This window comes from Sturnira hondurensis, unplaced genomic scaffold (assembly GCF_014824575.4).
Source record: "Sturnira hondurensis isolate 20B ecotype Veracruz unplaced genomic scaffold, ASM1482457v3 Scaffold0015056, whole genome shotgun sequence".
Classification (NCBI taxonomy): domain Eukaryota; kingdom Metazoa; phylum Chordata; class Mammalia; order Chiroptera; family Phyllostomidae; genus Sturnira; species Sturnira hondurensis.
The window spans coordinates 2733638-2753141 of NW_028087687.1; the positions used below are offsets into that span (position 1 = coordinate 2733638).

Genomic DNA, 19504 nt, shown 5'->3' on the forward strand with positions numbered 1-19504 from the left:
TAAATGGCTTAGTAATGTTATTAGCAGTATTCTAATAATTTTTTACCCGAAGTGACTTAGTAGTTTTTCCTGCAGTAACTGATGGTACTAATATCAGGCCCCAGAAAGAAAATGGTGGTGTCATCCTAGACATCTCCCTCTTCCTCAGGGCACCTATCTGGCTCCCAAGTCCAAGGGGTCACCAAGGTCCGGGTCTCCCTTCTGCGTCTCCCAGATCCAGCCTCTCTTCCCGGGCCCCCATCACAGCTTCCTGAGCACTAACCAGGGTACCCCCTCAGCGTTATCTGCCTCCCTCCTGATGTCAGCATCCCTGTGAAAGCCTCAAACCTCACCCCACACCCAAAACCTCGGGGCCACAGCCCTCCATAAAACCCTTCCCAGGCCTGAGTGGAGCTCTTCAGCACCCCCTGTGATGCTAGGCTATTTCTTTCACTTCTCTGAGAATAAAACGTCGCGTCCCTAGCCTTCGTGGTTCGAAGCAAGCCTAGATTAGGATCGGGCTGCTCTTCCCTGGCTGGGGGACGGTTTGGGGAGCTTGCTTCTACTACCTGACTGGGGAGAGAAGCACGGGCGTCAGGGACCCACCTGCAGACTGCTCTTCCCGGGCGATGATGATGGCCGTGCGGGCGGCCTCCCGGTACTGCTTCAGGGCCATGTACAGGCGGAACAGGTACTTGGCGTCCTGCCACACAAACCGGTAGGGAAGCGTCACATCGTCACTAGCTAAGGAGGGAAACACCTAACACTCTGCATTTCAGTTAGGACCACACTCGCTTTCCAGTAACTGCTGGCTGATGCTGTTTTTAAAGAACCGAATGAACAAAGAATTAGCTTATCAAATATTTATTTAGAGTTAAGATGTGCCAGTTAGTATTCTAAGTACTTGGAGATATTAGCTTATTTCAACATTCACACCCCGCCGTGGGAGGAAGGCGCAACTACAGGGTTTCACTGACGGAAACCAGAATAGCGCTGGACCTCCCCAGGGCCGAGTTCCTAGCACGGCTCCCCAGAGTTCTCTCTCACATGCCGAAAATGAAATGTGCTCTTTCACCATGTAGCAGCTTAACAACACTTAAAATTTTTTTTACACCTATATAAATTCCTCTGGCCTATAAAATTTTCTTTGGCCTTCGAGTACTTTTGATTTCTATTCTCCTTAACTCCAGACAGTTTCACCTACTCTGTGCTATTTCCTGGTATTACCGGGCGAACGGCGAGGTGGCTGAGAACGGTTGAAGGGCCTGCACCCTGACGGGCTAGCCTAGTCCCCGGGGTCTAAGGGCATTTGTCTCTAAAACACAGGTAACAGGTTTGGGATCGGGACTGTTACAGTGCTCTCCAGGAGTGACATTCTAGCCCCTTCTCTCCAGATCTGCGACTTGAGTTCCTTCACAAACAGACACCCTTGAACTCCAAAGCAAAAGGGGAGAAAAAGACCTGGGAGCATTCTCAGAGGCGCAGGCATCTGTCCTCATCAGGACTGAGAGAAGACGGACTTCTGCATGAGCTCCAAGAGTCACTTATTTTGAAAATAGAGTCCTAACAACTTATTTTTACTTTATATTTCTAGTGAGTTACTTTTACACCAAATATGATTATCTATTAATTACCGTAATTTTTGAAATGCAAATAAAGTACACCAATTTTTAGGAATCAGTGCCAAGTCATTGTTCTGACCATTATTTTTCACAGCCCTAGAATATACAAAACTCTATAACAACACTGGGAAGTGGTGGGCGGTGAGGATTGTTACCTTGAGGGATGTGGCTATTTCATGGGCTGCAGCGCTAATTATTTCAAAGAGAGAACGTGCCCAGCAGCCTCTAAGGTGCAGGCTCTGCCCGGCTGACCCGAGACTCATCCAGGGAGAATTTCGTAAGTCCATGATGCAAAAGCCATCACAGGTAAAAAACAAGGCAGATAAAGTAAAATCTACCTAAGCTACTTGGAAGTCCACGTGAAGAAAACAGTACCTTAGGCATGCCATCACTCTCCCCCATAAGGTGGTCTATCAGCTGACTCGTCAGTAGCTCATCTTTGGCCTGACCTACCTGTTTAGGAAGAGAAAGAAAGAGTAGATTCAAATCTTAAACCTGAAAGAGGTGGGGGAGAAGACAAAAAAATCTGCTAAGGAAATAAAGTTAAAAAAAAATGCAAAGATTCCTATTGTCAAGTGCCCAAAACATAGCTCAGGGTCTTTCTTCATTTCATTTGTGGAATCGCTATTAATAAAAACATCTATCCTTAGAAACTAGCTTTTTAAAGTTGCTTTATCAAAGTACTGTTTTGTTTTTTTTTTACACACAGAGAATATGCTTTTTGGATGTTTCAGTAAAAACTTTTAAGGAACACAGGGAGCCCTGGCCAGGTGGCTCGGTTAGTTGGAGCATCGTCCCATATACTGAAAGGTTGTAGGTTCGATCCCTGGTCAGGGCACACACATAAGTTGTGTGTTCAATCCCCAAGCAGGGTATATACGGGAAGCAACCGATCGATGTTTTTCTCTTACTCTCTCCCTTCTTCTGTCTCTAAAGCAATAAAATATATCCTCAGGTGAGGATGAGGATGAAAATAACGTAGGGAAAGAGGTGGGGATATGAACAAAATAAGACTGGCCATGTGTTAGTAATAGCTGTTGAAGTTAGCTAATGGGTACATGAGAGTTTGTTACACAGTTTGGTCTACTTTTGTATATGTTTGAGAATCTCCTCAAAAAGTGAAAAAAAATATTGGCTTTCTTGAAAGTTTCATTATAGTGTACTTACAGTTTCAATTGCCATTTCTATTGCTGTATTATCTTCTGAGCTTGGACATTTTAAGAAGTGTTTAAGTGCCTGAAATGAGAAAAACAAAGCTTGCACACACAAAGTAACCCTAGTTTGTGCAAGTATCTTCGTCTCAATTAGGGGCTTGCACAGTGCTAGGTCTTAAAATATACACAGGGCTCAATACAGTTTAAAATAGAAAGATCCAGTTAACACTCTGAAGAATCTAGTTCTGATTTCTGATGAAATGAAAATGAAAAATGTACCCTCTTTCAGTAGGAAAATTTGTTTTCATTCATTTACTCGTTCCACAAATATTTACGCACAACGTGCTACTATGTATACAAGACTGTGCTCTAGCACAGTGGGGCTATGACCAGGAAGGATATGACATGGCGTATATGATATGACATATCATCAAAGTCTATGATATAGACTTTCTGTCCCACATCCAGTCTAACTGGGGTGATCTGTGTGATGTGATGACAATATAAAGGACATTTTAAGTCATCACTGTCTAACTCCTGAACGTCATACCACCGCACCTACAAAGAAATTTAAGGTTATAACAGCTTAAAAGACTGTGGTAAGTGGGGAAGAGGGCAGAGAGGACTCTAGTGGGGAGGCAAAGATGGGAAAGGTGGGTGGGAGTGCAGGATTCTTCGACAGAAAAGCTGGATGGCAGACTGGGAAGCTCAGGCTGGCTGGTTAACTTGTGGAAGGCGATTGAATTAGTATTGGAGAGGCAGAACCAGCAAATCGATGGCCTGAAGGCAAATTCACACACGCGACTGCTGCTTTGAAAACATCTGTGCCATATTTTAAAACTGGGAGACTGAAACTTCTGTTTCTTGTTAAAAATCAGACGACCTGGCACAACTGGGCCTGGACTCCTGAATGGCAGCAGTCCTGTGGAGGGGAGCAGCAGCTGTTCCCTTCAGACAAAACAGGAGCCAGCCGTGGTTCCTGTCCTGCCACACGTGGACACGCAGCTTTACCCCCAGCTCCACTTGTTCATGTTCTTGTGTGAGCATGGTGACCTCTGACTAAGGGGCCCATGAGCATGGAAAGTACCATTTCTGGAACAAAGTATCACTCAAGAAGTGATACAGAGAGGAACTAAAGACAGGGAAAACAGGCACCTGTTGCAATAATTTAAAGTGAGGTGACCTGAGTTTGGGGTAGATTGATGGCAGGCAGAATGAAGACAGGTAGATGGGAGAGGTACCACGAAGGAAGAGTGGGATTCGCTGGGGTGGGGGGGAGGGGGGAGGTGTTTAAAGTTGAATTTGAGATTTCAAATCTGGGTGTCTGGGAACACAATATATTTTTTATTATTTCCTGTAATCATTTCTGTGGAGCCCAGTATGTTTTCTTGGCAAATACTAACTCGTGAATATTGACCACACAGCAAGAAGAATTTTCCAGCCTGAAAATGCCTTTTCTCTCCTTCAAAATACAAGGCAATGCTTTGATAGTCTTCATTAGAGGTGTTTTCAGAACCTGCAACAGAAGTTCATGGAGTAAAATATCTGAGCAAAACTTGTTTACTTTTTACTGTTAACCCCCCCGAAAAGATCTAAAAACAGGTGATTAAAAAATTTTAACAGCAAATTATGTTATTATCAGTATCTGTTTGCATCAGAAAACGCATTCACCACAACTACTCCACATATCAGCTGTGATCCATCATCGGGGGCAAAGTGACGAGGCTGAGGATCTAGGCTATGGTTTAACATCACTCACAGCAACTCCACCATCTTTTCTAAGGGTCTCACTATCATCTCCTAAAATAGAACCAACCATGACTGTAATCTCAACCATCATTTGCCTAGGGTTCCAGAACATTCTGAAGCAAAGTTAACTGTAATGCTAATGTAATCCATCTCCTTTTTTGAGCAGCACCTGGTTTAAACAATAGTCCATACGCATTTGTCAGATAAGTAAAAAAGATGGTGTTCAAGTGGCCAGTAGGTGCTATCTAAAGAAAATTACTGTTTCTTTTTGGTTTGAGGTTAAATATATTGAATACAGTGGAATAAAGCTGCTGGAGATCTAATTCACTGTTTACACTTACCCATGAGGGTTGGAGGTCCAGCAGGATACCTGTGCCTCCAGCCAAGGGCACACATGGAGTTGATAAGGACAGGGGGTAAAGAAAAGTGGAGAAAAGGGTGTGTGCTGATTTGGGGGGTGAGTGTACGTGTGTGTGTGTGTGTGTGAGATACAGCACCAGCTACATCCTTATGAAATTAGCAAAACAAATAATTTAGTGCAATGGTGCTGTTTAATGTTAGAACAGAAATGTCATCTGTCAAGTTAAACATGAATAATTCTAATGTTGCTTTTATCTATACTTCTTTTTTTTGTTGTTTTTTTATTTTTTAAATTTTTATTGAATTTATGGGAGTAACTGGTTCATAAAATCTATACTTCTTTTTAAAATAGCTTTTTATTTTCTCCAATTATCTGAATGACTTTCTAAGATCTCAGAAGATGCTTTTACCTATTTCTTCCCTTGAAGACTGAAATAAAAATTTCGTCATGAATCCTACCATCAGTTCTTATGCTCAGTTTGTAAATTTTAAAAAACAACGTAACACAAAATGACAGATATTTTATGACTCCACTTATACGAGGTGCCAAGAACAGGCAAATTTAGAGACAGAAAGTAGAACTCTGGTTCCTAGGGGTTGGGGGGATGGGGGAGTGGGGAGTAGCTGTGTAACGGGGACAGAGCTCCAGTTCGGGGTGATGGGAAAGTTCTGGAGATGGGTGGTGGTGATGTCTCCACTACCACAGGAATGTACTGGGTTGGCCAAAAAGTCCATTTAGTTTTTCCATAAAATAAAAGACACATTTTTAATTATCACCAATAACTTTATCAATTTGGATATTCTGAGTACTGGCTTCCGGTGGGTAGACGCCGGGCGCTGCTACACATCTTCCTGTGCCTAGGACAGCCCACAGCAAAGGATTATCTGGCCAATATGTCAGCAACCATGAAACTTTGCGAGCTACCTCCGACATGTTTGATCCATCACAACACCTTCTCCATTCACAATGCAAATCTTTTGTTTTGCGTTTAAGTTGTGTTTTTACCTTTCTTGAAATAATAAAGCATATTATGCCAAAATGTTGCACATATTCTTCCATTTTCAATATTAAAATGGCCACAGAGAAATTCACCAATTTTGATAAGTTTTTTTAAAAAATGCACACTGATATGACATCTGTTACAATACAATCGAATAAAATTATTTTAAATGAAGTTGAAGGCAACTAAGCACTACTAGAGCCATCATATGGAAAAAAACTAAATGAACTTTTTGGCCAACCCAGTACTTCATGCCATACTTAAAAATGATTAAAATGGTAAATTTATATTACGTATATTTTACCACAAAATAAAGCCAAAGCAAAACAACATGATATAATGTCATATATGACATTAAAATGAAGATCTGAAAATTATTCGAAGAATAGAATAATTGCAAACATGGGAAGAAAAACCTATAAGCAGGTGTTCTCAGAATATGAAATTCTCTTTTGGACTTTCAAAATCTTTAAAAACCACATCTTTTGATTGCTCTTGATCAAAGTGATCATATATCAACTTGTAACTCAATGTTTTAAATTTATAAAAACACTTACTTTTTTGAAACTCATTCTGCATTTATGTCACTTTCACTTTGGAAACTTGCTCTATTTACCACTGGTTGATCAATAGCAGGATTTGGGAAATCTTGCCTTTCTTCTCTTGGAAGTTACCCCCAAATCCTTAAATTAAGTCCTGCAAATTGTCTTATAATGCCATACCACCTTTACCGTGAGAGCAGGGATCCGGGACTCGAATCAGCAACACACAGATGTGTGTGTGTCTCCGTAAACACGCGGGGTGCACGTGGTTGCAGGCACACCCCTCTGGCCACTAGCTTATAAGAGTCCAAGTGCTTCTATGACGAAAATCTTTGAGAAAAATTAGAGAAAACGATGATACTTACCAATAATGTCTGCATAGATCTCCATTTTGTTGTGCTGCTGAGCCAGCGTGAAAGCCTCATTGTTGCATTTGGACATGACGAGAAACTGGATGGCAGACCCGTAGTCTCCCAACTGCAGGAAAAACCTGAAACACGGTGCTTACTAAATTAGCCCGACTCACTGCAAATAAACTTGTCATTCATGAAATAAAATATTTTCAGCCTTGAGACACTATTTAACAATTAAAATGTACTAGGTGCACTGCAGTTCTATACTCTACGTTTATATTTGAAGAACACACTCTCATACGCTGACCACACAAACAGCCTTTGAATTTACACACTTAGACCTAACAAAAAAATAGAAAAGAATAAATATTCCATTTGGATTTATCTGTGAAAGGGAAGCAGGGGCTTTCTTGAAAGGCTAGTTCTTGGAAGTCGGAAAGTAAGAACGCCCAAGTTACCTGGCTACCATCTTGGCCCCGTCCAGAGACTGGGTCTCCCTGACGATGCTGACGGCCTTTTCAGGGTTGTTGAGGTGGTCCAGGCATATGCGGATGGCACTGTTCCACTGCTTCGCATGCTCGTAGGCCACCACAGCTTCTTTGTACCTGTAGGAATACGTACGTTCAGACCAACTTTGGGGGGGAACATGTCAATAAATGTGTGGAACACTTTTGTATTGGTGGTAACTGCTTATTTTTCTTAAGCTTCTTTGTCTTTCCTTGGGAAGAACGCCAGGAGCAATCTCACTCAGGGCGGCTTTCTTTCTGGTGGTTTCATAAACTAACAGTAAAATACCAACAGTGAATTGTGTTTTCTATTCTGAACCACATCTCTGTAACTTTGTACATTTTGGTGGTTTTTTAAGTTGCAATATAATGTTAATATAGGCTTATTTTAGAAAACATGGCAAATACAGAATTTTTCACAATTACAGACAGAGCTTAACAGCGATACAGAAAATCTTCGTGTTGATCTCTAGGTGGCGCTCCACTTCTCTTCAGGACACTAGTTCTCTTTTAAACAAGACATTTAGTGTACTATCTCTATTTCCTAAGGTTTCTTTTCTAAAAGTAACCTTATAATATCTGAATAAATATTACAATATTTTAATGTATATTGCGAAAGAGCTTTCTAAAGGCATTAGAAAATCACACTTTGTCACTCAGGTGTAAAAAATGCCATTAGACACTATGGTTATTAATTTAATATAATCTTTCCTAATGTGATAGGTGAAAATGATATACTTTGCTTCAGTTTAATTACTAGTAGTGAAGTAGGGCTTTTCCATATTTGCATGAAGTACAATTTCATAATTGTATTTGCTTGTCTGGGTCTCCTTTTTTTTTTGTTTTAATATTGTTTTGAAGTTTAAAAAGTGCAACCACAGGTGTGGAATTCATGTTTCTTTACTTTTTTCCCCTCTGCATTAATAAGTTATCCTTAAGAAAAATGATTATTACTTAACTTCATTTTCATTCCATATTATATCAAATTTCAACTCCTAGTATTTAACGCTCTGGTAAACACTCTACACCGGAATACAGGAAGAATCAGTTGAGGTGTATCAAGGGTGAGAAAACTTGAACGGTCTGGCCCTTTGGGCCGGGTGAAAGGCAGAGATGTTTTCTGTTTCTCCACTCTGCCCTTCACAGAGGGCTGCCAATGTCAGTGGTTAATTTATAGAACGTTACTTCAAATCCGTATTAATTTGAGAAATGGTACAAACCTTCCATCTGCTTCTTTAGCTTTGGCATACTGCAAGTGAATCTTTGGGGAAGAAACATGAGGCAGAAGCTCACCAACTTTTGCCCTAGAAAGGTAAGTTTAGGAGAAAAATATCACCACCATATTCATTCTAAAAGTGGCTTCTTACAATCAATTGTTAGTTTCTAGGACTCAAAAAGCGAAGTTATCACAATCTTTTAAAAACCTGGGCTCTTCTAGGTGAAACATTTAATTGCTTTTTCTCTTGATGTTCTCCTCCCCTTCCACAAGACCACCCTCGGTGGGAAATGAAGCTTACTTAGTTCATTAGTTCTTTGGGGCAAGAGGGCTTTCTCTTTTGCCTAGTGACTTATCTGATCAGTAATTTCTCTGTACCAACTCAATAGAATGTGCTGTTCTTTGAAAAAAGAATTACTAATATAAACTCATATGAAAAGAAAAAGAAAGGAGATGGAGGGAAGGCCCAGATAAGGGGAACGGGATGTGCGGGTAGGAGGAGCCACAAGGAAACAGGTGGGGAGCCGACCAGGACACATTTCCACACCTGCCCCGAACAAACTTCAGCAAACTCTTACCAGTTTTTACAGCGTATGTAAACAGACGCTGCTTTGTCATAGTAGAGACCTTTTTCATATAGTTGGGCTGCTTCTGAAAATTGCTAAATGGAAAGAGGATCATTAAAATACTAAATGTATTATGTACAAGACCACATGGATATATAAGCAGAGACAAGCATACCTTCATATTCTCCAGTATGGCACCACAGTCTCTTTTAAGGACCCTGCTGGGATGCTTGAGGGCCTGGCTCACCCCTCGGCGTATGTCTCCCATCCGTATGGACATCTGGGCGACCCCAGCCAGGCACACTTCATCATGCTCCTGTAGTTGCAGGGCAAACAGCCAACAAGTGAGACCCTCACTTCAAATGCTGTGTTTTAGTTAAACGACTAATCTGAGTCTAAAATGAACCTGAAAGCTATGGTTAACTCACATTAATCCTTTCAGGCAAATGTCAAGAATTTGAAAAAACATTGAGTCTTTTTTTTTAAATCACCTGTTGCAGTTAATATGTTTTTCTTCAGAAGCCTAGATCTTTCGTGTTTTAGAGCAAATTTTTACTACCATTTGGCCTAATACCCTTGCATATCTTTGTCTGTTTTCTTGCTATAAAATTTTATATGAGAAGAAATATACTAGATATGTAGCATAAATGCTATGCATAAAATTAAGAGAAAAAACCATTTATCAAATTGAAGATTACTAGGTATGATTAAACATCAAAACTTTATTTAAAATTGTTTAATTCGTTAAGTATAACCAAAGGACTTTCCAAATAACTAATCTAAACTAGCAAAATGTCATGTCAGATTCCGTTTTACGTAAAGCAGTGTGTCTGGCAGAACGTTCTGTCACGATGAAATGCTCCACTTCTGCCCCGTGAACAGCCACTGGTGGCTACTGAGCACTTAAAATACGGCTGGTGTGACAAAGAAATGGAGTTGTGAGTTTTATTTAATTTAGAATAACAAATAGCCACCCATGGCTAGTGGTGAGTGCTTTTGATAACACAAATAAAGAATGAATGTGGGAAAATGGATATCTGGCAGCTGTATTGTTATTCTAATTGTTATGAAATTACTACCATTTCTTCTGGAGATCAAGTTAACAGTATAAAAAATTAAAAACACACATCGTATGACCTAGAAATGTCACCTGTAAGAGTATATCCTTCAGAAATACTATCTTAGGTAGTTAAAGACAATGAACTAGGAATATTATTGCAGTGTTCTATATAGAAATAGAAACAATTATAATTCAACAAGGGCACACATGAAAACATCATGGTATAGTAGTCCCCTCTTATCCATGGTTTTACTTTTTGTGGTCAACCATGGTCTGAAAGTATGAAATGGAAAATTCTAGAAATGAACATAAGTTTTAAACTGGGCCCCTCTGGGTAGCACGAGGAAATCTCATGCCATCTACCCAGATACGAATTATCCCGTTACCCGGCACGTCCACATTACGTATGTCCCCCGCCCATCAGTCACTCAGTAGCTGTCTTGGTTATCAGACCCACTGTCATGGTATCAGAATGCTTGTATTCAAGGTTCCCTTATTTTATTTAAAATGGCCCCAAAGAGCAAGAATAGTGTTCATGCATGTTTGGAAATGCTGAAGAGGAGCTGTAGGTACTTCCTTTAAGTGAAAAGATGAGTACAGAAAAATGAGCTATTTTGAGAAAGCAAGAGACCCCGTTCATACAACTTTTATTACAGTACATGGTTATGATTGTTCTATTTTATCATTAGTTATTATTGTTAATCTCTTACTATGTCTAATTTATAAATTGAACTTTATCATAGGTATGTATGTACAGAAAGGAACATAGTATATACAGGGTTTGGTACTATCCATGGCTTCAGTCTTCCACTGGGGGTCTTGGAATGTATCCTCCACAGATAAGGGGGACTTACTGTACCTCCAAACAATGGGATTATAGCTCTAAAATCAACACAAGTCATATGTATTGACTTGGGAAGACCATGAAGAAAGCAAAGTGTTGCTTTCACAGGATAAAGTCAGTTGATCTTTGCTTAATGCATGAAAATGATTTCATTTTTAGTAAAAATCCACACTATATACATATGGAGAGAGTCTAGTTGGAAACATAAAATCATTAACTGTAGTTACCATTAAGGGGTATGAATGGAAGAAAATGTTGGACTCTCACTTTTTAAAAAACAATTCTATTTTATTGTTGATGCTATTACAGTTGTCCCAAATTTTGCCCTATTTCCTCCTCCATCCAGCCCCCCACTCCCTCAAGCATTCCTGTTGTCCATGGGTCATGCTTATGTTCTTTGGCCACTCTATTCCCTATACTTTACATTCCCATGACTATTCTGTAACTACCAATTTGTACTTTTTAATCGCTTTTCACCTATCCCCTGACCACCTCCCATCTGTCACCATTAAAATCTTCTCTGTATCTATGATTGTTTCTGTTCTGCTTATTTTGCTTTTTAGATTCAATTATATATATATATATATATATATATATATATATATATGTACTGCCTTTTTATTGTTCATATTTTTGATGTTCTTAAAGAAGACCCACTAACATTTCATGTAATAATGGTATGGTGATAAACTCCTTTAGCTTTTTCTTGTCTGGGAAGCTCTTTATCTTTTGATTCTAAATACTAGCTTTGCTGGGTGGAGTAATCTTGATTGTAGGTGCTTGCTTTTCATCACTTTGAGTAGTTCTTGCCAGTCTCTTCTTGCCTGTAAAGTTTCTTTTGAGAAATCAGCTGACAGTCTTAAGAGAGCTCCCTTGTAGGTAACTAACTTTTCTCCTCTTGCTGCTTTTAAGAATCTGTCTTTAACCTTTGGCACTTTCTGTGCTTCCTGGACTTGTATGTCTGTTTCTTCCACCAAGTTAGGGAAGTTTTCTTTCATTATTTTTAAAAATAGGTTTCCAATTTCTTGCTTTCTCTTTTCCTTCCAGCACCCCTAGAATGTGAATGTTGGTATTCTTGAAGTTATCCCAGAGGTCCCTTACACTATCCTCATTTTTTTGGCTTCTTTTTTCTTCTTGCTGTTCCAATTGGTTGTTTTTTGCTTCCTTATGTTGCAAATCATTGATTTAATTCTTGGCTTCACCACTCTACTGTTAGTCCCTGTAAATTGTTCTTTATTTCAATTACTGCATCTTTTGTCTCTGACTGGGTCTTTTTTATGCTGTTGAGGTCCTAAGTTCCTCAAACATCCTTATAACCAGTGATTTGAACTCTGTATCTGATAGATTGCTCTTCTCCATTTGGTTTAGTTCTTTTTCTGGAGTTTTGTTCTGTTCTTTCATTTGGGCCACGTTTCTTTGTCTCCTCATTTTGGCAGCCTCCCTGTTTGTTTTTATGTCTTAGGTAGCTACTAAGCCTCCCAGACTTGATAGAGTGGCTTGATGTAGTAGGTGTCCTATAGGATCCAGTGGCACAGCCTCTCCTATAGCTCATACTGGGTACTCAAGGTGTGCCAACTGTGTGGGCTGAGTGTACCCTCCTCTTGTAGTTGAGCCCTGATTGCTGATGGCAGCTCCAAGGTCAGCCATTGCCTGTGTTCTGTTGGGTTCACAAAGCATTAGCTACAAAGAGAGCTGCCTATGGCTGCTATTTGTGCTGGGCTGGGAGGTTCCCAGGAGAGGCCAAGCTGTGAATCAAGGCCAGCTGCTGCCAGTGCAGAGCCTGGGGCAATTTAGTGAGAGGTAAGGGGCTTGCTGAATCCAGATATTGCTTGTTTGAGAGAATTTAGGAAAATCCGATGCTAAGGCCAAGACAAGCCATTCATATAGAAAAGCCACTAGAAACAGCTTGGGTGGGCCTGAAATATGGTTGTGGTGGGCCTCAGGGATCACCAGGGTGGGGCAAACAGTGTGAAAACTGGATCAATGGAGTCTTAGATATGGTGTCCACATGCTGGCTCTGTTGGGGAAGGGCTCAGAAAAGCAACAATGGTCTCTGCCAACACTTCTGCCTGGGAGAAAGCTGTACCCCCAGCTTTCACCCTGATACTGGACAATTCCTCCCTGTATATCAGGATGTCTTTCAATCCAGTGCTGTCCTGGCACTGGAGCTCAGGGGGAGTTAGTCCAAGTGAGTTTGAGTGCAAACCTCTAAGAGGAACTGCCTGGGATTCCAGAAGTTTCTGTTTCCACACCTCAATCCCCGCTGGCTTTTACAGTCAGAAGTTATGGACACTTATCTTCCTGGCCCTGGAGCCCTGAACAGGGGCTTTGGTGTGGGGCTGGGACTCCCTCACTTCTGAGATCTGTAGGTGTGGGACCAGCCTATTCCATGTCTCTACCCCTTCTATTAGTCTCAATGTGTGGTTTCTTCTTTAATTCTATAGTTGTGGGACTTCTATTCACAGCTCAATTTCTGACAGTCCTGAATGATGGTCATTCTATAGTTTAGTTTTAATTTTGATGTGGCTGTGTGAAGAGGTGAGCTACACTGCCATCTTGACCAGAAGTACCATCACTTTTCATGTTAACATACTCTGGTGATTTTTTAAATTGACTACAATAAAATTGTATTACTTTTGTAATAAAAATATCAGATATAAAACAGAAAATAAAAAATACTTTCAATCTTTATAAAATATCACCTAACATAAAAACATCAATTTTTATTACAAAATCAAGCTTTTAAAGCTAAATTCTGGGATGGGGGAATGGGTCAGAGCAGTGGGTAAGGTCATGCTTACCAGGTTCATCATAAAAGAGACAACATGAAAGATGGAACAGCAGAACTTTTATGGCTTGAGAATTTACTTTCAAAGTTGTTACCGAAACTTTTTAAGACTGAAAGGAAAAACCTTATGAAAATCATAGCCTATAAGTGGAAAGGGATACAAATCTTACTTCCAACCTTAATAAGAAGCTCATATTTAGGATACAATGGAAAACATTTTTTTCAAACTGATAAAAATATTGTTATCTTCAGTTTTTAAGAATTTAAAATGATTTAACCATACCCTGGCAAAGCTGTTAATAAACTGAAAAAAGACTTACCTGCTAAATATAAATAAATGCAATGCAAATAAGATAATATTTTAAATGAAATTAATAACAAGCCAAAGATAATAATGCATATCTTATCTTTATTCAAGGTTACCTTATTATCACCTGTTATTCCTTTCTCATAATGAGCCAAAGCATTTGCATAATCACCCCTGAAAGAAAAATCAGAGTGAATTTTAATACATATTTATGTTACTTACATATATAAGATTTAGAAGATAATCTTTGTCATTTCTACAACTATAATCTGTGTGTCAATATTATCAATGAACCTAAGTTTATAAAAAAATAAAGTGGAATTACATAAAAATGTTTCTTAAAAATCAAATGTTAGAACTGTATTTTCTTTGTTAATAAAACAATATTTTCCCAGACTTAGTATTGAAATTGAAATGTATCTTATAATAAATGCCAAAAAATTGTTCAGTGTGATATAGTTATCTCACATACATGTGAGAACTTATATTTGCAAATATTAGGCTGACCAAAAAGTCCATTTAGTTTTTTCCATAAAAAATGCTTTTAATTTTCACCAATAATTTTATTGATTTGGATATTTTGAGTAAGTTGATTACCTCCCACATGGTATGACACTGATTGTTCTCAAATCTCAATTTGATTATTATCTAGTTCAACTGGTCTCCCTGACTGTGGAGCATCATCCAGTGAGAAATCTCCAGCACAAAACTGTGCAAAACACTTTTGACACATTCCACCAGTCACAGCACCTTCTCAGACACTGCACAAGTCTTTTTTTGCATTTCAGTTGCATTTTTACCTTTCTTGAAATAATAAACCAGAATAAATGTTGTGTATTTTCTTCCATCTTCAATATTAAAATGGCTACATAAAAATCCACCAATTTTGATACGTTTCTTTTAAATGCACACTGATATGACATCTGTGTCAAATACAGTCTAACAAAATTGTTTCAAATGAGGCTAAAGACCAAGAACAACTAGAGCTATCTTATGGAAAAAACCAGATGAATTTTGGCCAACCCAATAAATGATTCATTTATTGTCTCTGCAGGTATTTGTATTAGTAGCATTAACCATGGCTGAATGTGAATTAGAAGTGGATCTTGCATGCTTCTAAAATTACATGTTTATGCAGCATTAAAATAAAAATGTATATACTCTGTCAACTAAGACTACTGATAATTAAGACTGTGTAGCAATTAAGTGCACTAGAAAATTCTAAGTCTCTCAGAATAGATTATGTCTTTTTCAGAGAAGGAAAGGATTTGGGAAGCCTATTCATGCATCATGAACAATCATTACTCAGGCGGGGAAGTCAGCCTGTGAAAAGCTTCTGGCTTCATTTTCAACATTAACTGTTGAATTTTATCCATATGCAATTCAATTAAAAAATACAAAATTAAGCAAACAGAAGTTGTAGACCAATTCCTAGTTTTTTCACTGTGCCTTGAAATTACACTATAAATCCTCAAATTATTCAAAGAGGTCAAGACCATGAGCACAGGTTATGAAGAGCTGTATGTCACCCTGATGATATGTGTAACTGTGGTTGGCCACATGTGATTCAAAACAATATTTAGACCGTAGATGTAGAAAAGGCTTAGACCTGAACTTAGAATTTGGCACCAGAAATTAAAATGGATAAAAGCACGAATAAGAAATCATTAGTTAGAAAAAAACATTTTTGTTTGCATGAATCTCTTTTCCACTTAAAAAGAATTATTAAATCAACAGAGGGCCTTATAACAAATGGAGGTTTAGAACGGAAGATATTCAGTAATTATTTCAGTAATCAGTAATTCAGCAATCAGATACCAACTGAAACACACAAAGACGAGTCCTTACGTGAATTCAAGCTGAACAGCATATTCTTTTGATATAAATGGTATTTGGTCCGGGGCCAACCGCTTCGCCAGTTGCAAAGCACTGTCCCAATGCTGTAAATCCCTTCTCATCTATCAGGGCAAGAACGAAACCAGCACATTATTTCACACAGTCCCCACACAGTGGCAGTTTCATAAAAGTTTTACAAAGACTTTTTGTTTAAAGGATGAAACTCGATCTTTGCAAAGATGATACATTACAATAGTATACTTTCTCAGTGGGGGTGATAGAACCCACAAGGGGGTAAAAGTTGATTTTGGGGGGAGCAAAAACATCTTAGCTATTATCGCAATGGCTTGTGGCCACTGCAACTCAACTCTACCCAACAAAATCTTATTCTTTAGTATTTAATTTTTTCTCAATAGGAAAAATTAAATTGAACCAAAATTAAAAGTAATTCAATCCACTGATTGTTCATTTTCCTTCTTAGGAGATAATTTAAAAAGTTGAAAAACAGTTTACTACAGAAATTGAGGTTATTTTCTGAGAATATTGGAAGCTATATCACACAGGAATAACAGCAAATAGAAATAAACCATGAGTGTGTCTTTTTCCCTCTGGCTCCCGAGGTCTTTTATTTGCGTCTGGTGCACAATCCCAAATTCAAACCGATGAAGAACTTTTTGGAGTTCATTCGTTGCTTGTATTCCCATTTTCTAAAGAATTAACAGTAGCTAACATTTTTCAAGTGCTATTTTCTGCCAGGTAATGTCCTAGGGCGCTAGCCTTTTGCAATGAACCATTCTTGTGGCCATTTTAGAGATCCAGAGACTGAGGCAGAAGAGGCTTACTTTTGTACACAAACTCTCACTGTTAGTGTGTGGCGGCGCTGGGCAGTAAGGCTTTGCCTCTTCTTTACCTGGCTAACCTGTCTGCTTTCAGGGTGAAGTAAAGGAACAAGAGGGCGCAATCCGCTCTCCATTGTGAAGCCATCACCTCAAACGCTTTACGAATCTTGTATCACCTGACAAGTGTCCGCAGCTAAACACAGAAGAACTGAGATAACATCTGCGTCCTCACTCCTTGCAGCCATAGTCCTACTTCAATTTCTCAGGGTGGCTCTAATTATCTCAAATAACATTGTAAAACTACCTGAATTCTTTTCTTAAAACAAAATTAATTTAGTTCACTTAAAAATTTTAAAATGAAAATTTGCTTAGAACAATTTTGAAGAGGTAAGTTTTGAAACTAGCGGCAACTATGTTTTCACAACTACCTCTGCGTGGCTGTAGAAACGCTGGTTTGAGGCGGAGTGATGTCGGTGACAGCAGCCACCCTCTTGTCTTTTCTATTGGTCAGGCACAGTTCCAAAGGACCTAATTTCATTTAAAAATCTTTACAATAACCCTGAGGGCTAGCCCTGACCGCTGTGGCTCAGCTGGTTGGGCATCATCCCACAAAGCGGTCAGGGCCCACGCCTGGGTTACAGATTCGGTCCCTGTTCTGGGTGCTTATGATAGACAACTGATGAATGCTTCTCATACTGATGTTTCTCTCTCTCTCCCCCCGCAGTAAAAATAAATAAAATCTTTGAAAATAAAAACCTGCCAGCTAGGCAGCGTTATCCCTACTTGAAAAAGATAAGATCTAGGGCGCAGAAAGATGAAACAAAGTGTTCAAGGTTACACAAAGCTAGGATTTGTCTTCCGTGTTCTTAGTCGCTTTTCCCTACGGCCACTTCTCTCCTCTTCTTGCGCTGAACCGGGTTGTTCATCCAGTTCTAGTTCTTCCACTGCTATGCTCGCCTCTGGGAAACTGGCGATGACACACTAGTCCTTAGCCCACCTTTTAATGCACAGGAGACTTTCATACAACAAATAAAAGATAAATACATCTTAGTTTTCCCATGTGGAAAAGAGAGAAAATAAAAATACTGCCTCAAAGGATTGTTGTGAGAGCTAAATGAATTACAATATGTCAAGTGCTTAAAAAAGTGTGAGCACTCAATAAATGGCAGTTGTTTTTATTGGTATGCATCTTTGTTAGTTATAAAATCTGTTCTCTGTGGACACATTTAGACTTTAAGTTATTTGGTAATGTTACAATACCAAGCCTTTTGTGGTTCCACAGAATATAGAATGAATATATATTTTAGAATGAAAATATTTTTGAAGTTAACGAGTACACAGGGGTTCTTAAAGCTGGAGCCTCAGCTCTAGCAGGGGCAGGCACGTGCAGTCTGGTGACGAGAAATCATAACTGTGTAAAAGGTGCGACCCCCCTTTCGTTTCCTCGTCCCCACCCTGCTGCTGCTATACCTCCAGAGCCGCAACGGGACAGCTGGATGCAAGGTACAGGTCCTGGGCCAGGTTGAAATCACTAGTGAACATGGCGAGATGCCCTGCCAAAAGACTGTAATCCTCTATTCCCTAAAAATAAAAGCAGTTTTAATGAGAATATATGGGTTTAATTTTCTTGTAAAAAAGACTTTGCTTAGTACAAAGAGGTAATGTTCTAGCAATTATTAACAAGTTACGTAAGATTAACTACAAAAATTTTAAATGTATGAATAAATGCCATTTAAATCCTAACCTGATCATTCTCATAAGATGCTGTTTACCTTTATTTGCTCTAAGGACATCACCATGCCAACATTTCCAGTTTTCCGATAAACGCGGATTGCAAACTCCACCTCCATGTGGTGCAGACAGGCCTTGGCCAACTCGTGCCAGGCATCAGGGTCATTCAGAAGCCTGCACATTTCCCAAGCATCAGAAAACCTAGAAAGTGGGTACACGAGTTTAGTCAAGGACTAAAGTCCCTGAGTTTACCAGGGAGCTCTACTTGCTCCCTAGTAGACAATTTTCAGTAGACAATCCTACATAATTTGGATGCCATGCTGTAGATAAGTTTTATAAAACATTTGTTAGTCTGTAATCATTTCCGTGTTATGAAAAATTACATAAATTTTTTTTGTACAGATGACTTTTCTTGAGTTTCTTTTATAAATCTAAATCTACTCTGGGTAACCTCCTTCCCCCATTAACAACTAGTTTTATTTATTTTCGTTTACTTCATACACAATGGAAATTATTTTTGTTCTCACAAAAGTCTAATCAAAATAGTACTCTACTCCCTTAAATTCAGAAGTATAAAACAGGGGTCAGCAAATATGGCCGACAGGCCAAATCCAGTCAGCTTGCCTGTCTGTGAGAAGAAAGTCTGAGGGGAACGTGGCTACTCATCAGCCTGTTCATTGTGGCTCGTCTCAGTGGCTCTTGGGCTGCAACGGTGGACTCAAATAGTTGTGACAGAGACCCTGCAGCCCTTAAAACGTGACATGCATACCATGTGGCCCACAAAAGAAAAATTCTGTGGACCTCTGGTTTAAAGCAGGATCATAAATGCCAATTAAACTTTTTGTGGAACCTTTACATTAATGAACATATTACACCTATTCATCTGTGTTTTCCATCTCACACACATTGACTGAACACCTATTATGCATCAGGAACTGTGCTTGGAACCAAGATACAAATCAAACACAGTCCTTGTCCTTCGGGTGTCATAACTGGGGAAGGAGGAGCCAGGTGAGTCAACGGATGGCTGTAACGCAGCACAATGGAAGTC

At 39.2% G+C, this 19504-nt stretch overlaps 1 protein-coding gene across 1 annotated transcript in view; it reads right to left on the reverse strand.

Annotated features, from left to right (window-relative positions):
* Positions 1 to 19504, reverse strand: part of WDR19 (WD repeat domain 19) — a 73714-nt gene that overhangs the window by 15316 nt on the left and 38894 nt on the right. Inside the window, exons 18-30 of the mRNA XM_037064322.1 lie at positions 18495 to 18654; positions 18193 to 18303; positions 15896 to 16005; positions 14164 to 14221; positions 9224 to 9364; positions 9061 to 9143; positions 8487 to 8570; positions 7219 to 7365; positions 6773 to 6897; positions 4159 to 4271; positions 2769 to 2837; positions 1977 to 2054; positions 586 to 682 (exon numbers count right to left, since the gene is read on the reverse strand). Of these exons, the coding sequence (XP_036920217.1) occupies positions 586 to 682; positions 1977 to 2054; positions 2769 to 2837; positions 4159 to 4271; positions 6773 to 6897; positions 7219 to 7365; positions 8487 to 8570; positions 9061 to 9143; positions 9224 to 9364; positions 14164 to 14221; positions 15896 to 16005; positions 18193 to 18303; positions 18495 to 18654 (1376 nt within the window). The remainder of the gene's footprint in view (positions 1 to 585; positions 683 to 1976; positions 2055 to 2768; positions 2838 to 4158; positions 4272 to 6772; positions 6898 to 7218; positions 7366 to 8486; positions 8571 to 9060; positions 9144 to 9223; positions 9365 to 14163; positions 14222 to 15895; positions 16006 to 18192; positions 18304 to 18494; positions 18655 to 19504) is intronic.